We start from the raw sequence: 4,587 nt of genomic DNA, 5'->3' as shown, positions 1-4,587 counted from the left end.
CTAGTGATGCTTGCAGACGTGCGATTTGCTTATCTTTAAACTCAATATCATGCTGCAATGCTGTCACACGGTTCTCTAGCTGTAGACATCGTTTCGTTACCGTTAAAGTATGTGCGAGTTTGCGTGAACGCGGTAAGGCTAACCAACTCTCATAATTGTTTAAAGCGTTCACAGATGTAGGTGCAGTTTGTGAGCCACTAGGACCACCACTGACTGCATTCGTCACAGCCACAGGAGCAGCAAGTGAGATCTGCCCATCACTCTGCTGCGCCAAGTTCGATATAAATAACTCTGATTCCAACTCAAGATCTGAAAGTGTCTTAAGCTTTTCTTCTGCTGCTTTAAGACATGCCTCAAGTTCCATCACACGTTGACTGTTTTTTAATTTTAATTCATAATATTCCGATTTTAATATGTCTAATTTTTGTTCCGAGCATTCTGCACTCGTCTTGTACCGCTCTGCTTCCATTTCCGCCTCACGCAACCGAACCGAAAGCCGCGTGGCCTCTTCCGTTTTTATAGAAGCAGTTAATTTTGCGGTGAGAAACTGTTCCTGATCCATATAAGCATTACGCAGTCTGGCTTCCAAATCACGTGATTTGCCTTCTAACTCCACAACCGTACTGCCGCGCTGTTCTGCTTCTTGTAGTTGACGACGAAACGATTGCCTCTCCGCCTCCACAACAGCCTCTAATTCCTTCAATCGCTGTTGCAATTCCTTGTTTTCACCGGTGAGACGTGCCGTTTCTGTTGCCAATTCTGTTGCCCGTTTCACTGCTGTATCCTTTGAGGCCCGCATCGTTCCCAGCTGTTGATAGATACCAAGTCTCACCGTATCGAGGAGATCCCGCTTTCCCTCTTCTAACGAGTCAATCGCATGATACTCCTCCTCCGTCACGGGGTTCATCAACTCCATTCGTATTTGCGACTTGAGACGATCCACCTGCGACTGCGTGGCGGCGAACTGCTGCTGCAGACGAAGTGTGAGTGCCGACACCTCCACCTCTCGTCCCCGCAGTCGTGTGTTCTCCTCCTGCAGAATTCGAATCTCATCCTTCTGCCGCTCAATCCGCTGCAGCAAATCACGCGAGGAACTTGGCAGACCGACGAGTACCGACGGGGTGCCGCCACTTCCATCCGTAACACTTGTGGCATCATCCGTGAGACTCGACGTTGTGGCCGGCGACGACGACAAGCGACGCTGACGGGGCGCAGGAGTCGCCATCGACATGCGGTGTGAACCCTCACAAGGATAAATACACTTAGAAAGACAGAGAGAGAGAGAGAAAAAAGTAGACATATTAACAAGTAGATAGATAGAGAGAGTATTCTACTGCACCAACCAGTGGGCAAGAACACAGGCCACAACATAACCAACAACAAGAATAATAATAAAAAGAAATGAATAACAGAGAATGGTGAGGGCGGAGTACGAAACACCCAGAACTGCTGTAGACCCTCTACACCACATCACTCCATTATATTATTACCCATAAAAGTAGAAAAGAAAAGAAAAAAAAAAAGATACCCACGCACCCCAGCAGCTGTTCCCCGTGGTTCCAAAGCCTCAACAGTAAGTCTTTGGGGTTCAGCCCGGCACGTGTTGCAAGAAGAAAAAGATCATTTACCAGTGTGTACTCCACCCAAGAAGAACACTCATAAAAACAAGGAAAAGCAATGCTTTAAAAACCCCTTGTTTCCCCCGCTCACATGTACACACAAAGAAAAGAAAACAAACTTTCATATGATTCACCAACGTCTGTTCATGCAGTCATTGTGATCAAGTAATACGGAACATCACAATGACATTGATCAAAAACAGATGAGGGATCACATATAACTCAATAAAGCAATTTAATTAAAGCCCAAAGGAAATTAAAGTGATGTGTAGAAACAAAACAAAAAAAAAGAAATCGTATTATCGCGTTCCACACAAATGTATATAAGAGGCTGACCTCATGGCGCCATTATCACAGAGAGTGTCAAGAGAGCAAACATAACACTCGCAAAAGCGGAAGCTTTAAAAGAACCATCAGTGCCTTTTTTCGCAGCAGCATTATTATTCTGGCCATTCAAAAAGGAGGTAATGTTTTCTTCCTTAGTTTCGCTGGGTTTCGATTCTTTAGTCGTACTTGTCTCATTTTGTACCACTGGCACAGACACTCCCTGGTTACCAGCATTATTACTTGCAGCAGCACTTTCACTTGGTTTTGCGGTTTCAGTGACCTCAGTGGATTCTGGTTCACTTGTTTGAACTTCTTCAACAATGTCTGGGTCTGTTGCTGGACCTTGTGATTCATCCAGAGTTTTGTTGATTGTATTGCACACATCAGCGTATTTGGGGCACACAATTTTACCCTGAAGCACACTCTCCTTCACAGTTAGATTTTTTCCTTCAGGACAATTGTACCACTTATCGTTTCCATTGTACCGCACAATTACCTTGTTGAACTTGCAAGACACCTCCACACACACGGCACCAACTGCTGCTTTTTTGTCAGTCTTTAGATCCTTACCCTCCACACAACGTGAGTTGATACCAATCTTACTTTCAGGCATTTTGCTCTGCACACCATTGATGCAACTGTAACCCACCTTTGCCTTAATAAACGGGCAATAATCCATTTGTTCAGATTCTTCTGAACCAACCTTATTGTTCTCTGAAAAGTATTGGAACTGCTTTGGTATTCCCTTATTAACGAGTTTTGCTTCGATGCTGCTGCAACTCCCCATCGACTGGCGGTCAGATGTGCACTGCAGTGACTCAGTACCCACAGTGGATTTGGTTGTGCAGAACATATTGGAGAACTTCGTTTCACCGCTGTTAACGCACTTGTTATTCAAGAATTCACAGTTAGAGTTATTGCCCCAACTCATCTGCTCTGCCATTGTCCAATTAACTTTGTAGTAGCCCAGATCAGCGAAAGCTCCCAATGTAATTGCGGTGTAGTACCCAGCACCGACGAGACCAACCATTAACTCATCCTTTGCAATACGACGACTCCAGTGAGACCGTGTCATGACACCTTCGTTGTATTCATTGTTTGGAAGAACTGTAGTTGTCTTAACAATACACTCTTCATCCGTCGCAGTATCACCTTCTTCATTAGTAGTGCATTTGTTTGGAGATTCTGCAACTGTAGCTTGAAGGTATAGTGAACGTCTTTTCGACAACACATCTGATGAATGATGTACATTGTGTGTAAACTTGGCAGCACTGGAACCCTCTTCTTCACGTCTCTCTTGCACATCACTGCCAACAGACTCCTCCCCTGTCAAACGATCATCCATAACATTACTGTGTGATTCTCCCACCTCATTATCTTCTTGTACACTTGCAACCTGAGCGAGGATGGCTGCTGCTTGTACGGGTAAAGCTGGTACTTGCACAAACGCCATGTTTTGTAATTCCATACCCTTGAGTGTATCACAGTTATACTGTTTCATGGCCTCTCTCCGTGTGTTGTCAGAGGCAACAACAAAAAATGCTGCCTTATCACTCGTAGAATTAACTTTACCCACCATATCTTTCATTTCCATCTCAGGGAGATTGAATCCAAGTGCATGGGCAATCTCATGAGCAGCAACGCGGACACGCTGTGGTGTGGCCACAATATACCGTGGACCGTAATTAATGATCCCAATAACTGGACGGCCATTGGAACTTAATGTCGCACATGTTGCCGCCCACGCGAATGCTCCGTCAGTTGTCGGCTGTGCAGCAGCAAACAACACCATATCAGTGGTGAAGGATTTTTCCCGTTCATCATCTTGTGACATGAACTGGTAACAAAGACCATCATTCTTAGAGAACTGCGGCACGACAATAGGACCCTTCAAAGGTTTAACAAAAAGGCGTTCCTTGTGCAGTTCAATTGCCTCAGGAAGAATCTTTTTAACAAGAATTTCCTCTTTCTCTGGCGTCAAAACATCATCTTCTGTGCAAGGAAATTCTTTCTTCAATAAGGTATCAATCTTACGACCAACACTACCAGAACAGTTTTGACCCTTTTTCAAATAATCAGTAACAAGTTCAATGCGAATGGGTTTCCATTCTTCCCCAACCGGTTCTTCTCTGCCTGAAGGAGTTGTTTGATCTTCTGCAAAACGAGTGGTTTGATTCTTCCTTTTGCCCAGCATTTTCTGAAACATTTCACCGTTTGGTGTGGTACCAACACGCAAAGCAACAGTATCAAACATACAGCGGTGGTGCTCTGTCACAGCAAGAGTGACAAGGGTGCAGTACAGAAGGAGCAACGGAGCAAACAAGAAGAGACGCCGCATTCCTTCACGTGTAATCTTGAAGGGTTTGTGTATTTGTGTGTCTATGTATGCAGAAAAGAAGAAAAAGAAACATTGGCAACAGAAAATCAAATGCAGGATTGTCAAGCATAGAAGGAAAATGAAGGAGGAAATGGGAAACCATAACCCCACCCATAAAAAAAGAAAAAGAGAGACACACATGAAAGTAACAGAGAGCCACTGTCAAGCAGACTGTGGATACGCACAATGAACACGTGGCGGGGCCGCATCAGCCCCACTGCACGGGCACAGGCGGTGGGAGGGGGTTGTGTCAGAAACGCACAG

The 4,587-nt window shown here is 44.8% G+C and overlaps 2 protein-coding genes across 2 annotated transcripts; both read right to left on the bottom strand.

Annotated features, from left to right (window-relative positions):
* Nucleotide 1: 1 nt before the first annotated feature.
* TM35_000362140 (uncharacterized protein) lies at nt 2-1,225 on the bottom strand (the record flags this gene model as incomplete). The annotated part of the gene is made up of 1 exon (XM_029029399.1): nt 2-1,225. A coding segment is annotated over one exon (1,224 nt), but the record flags the coding sequence as incomplete, so codon positions are not given.
* Nucleotides 1,226-1,956: 731 nt separating this feature from the next.
* On the bottom strand, nt 1,957-4,284 carry TM35_000362130 (surface protease GP63; the record flags this gene model as incomplete). The annotated part of the gene is made up of 1 exon (XM_029029398.1): nt 1,957-4,284. One exon carries the CDS (start codon nt 4,282-4,284, stop codon nt 1,957-1,959), a length of 2,328 nt encoding a protein of 775 aa, XP_028879419.1.
* Between the last annotated feature and the right edge of the window lie 303 nt (nt 4,285-4,587).

Source organism: Trypanosoma theileri, assembly GCF_002087225.1.
Source record: "Trypanosoma theileri isolate Edinburgh chromosome Unknown TM35_Tth_36_V1, whole genome shotgun sequence".
Lineage (NCBI taxonomy): Eukaryota > Euglenozoa > Kinetoplastea > Trypanosomatida > Trypanosomatidae > Trypanosoma > Trypanosoma theileri.
This window is presented reverse-complemented; position numbering and strand designations above follow the sequence as displayed.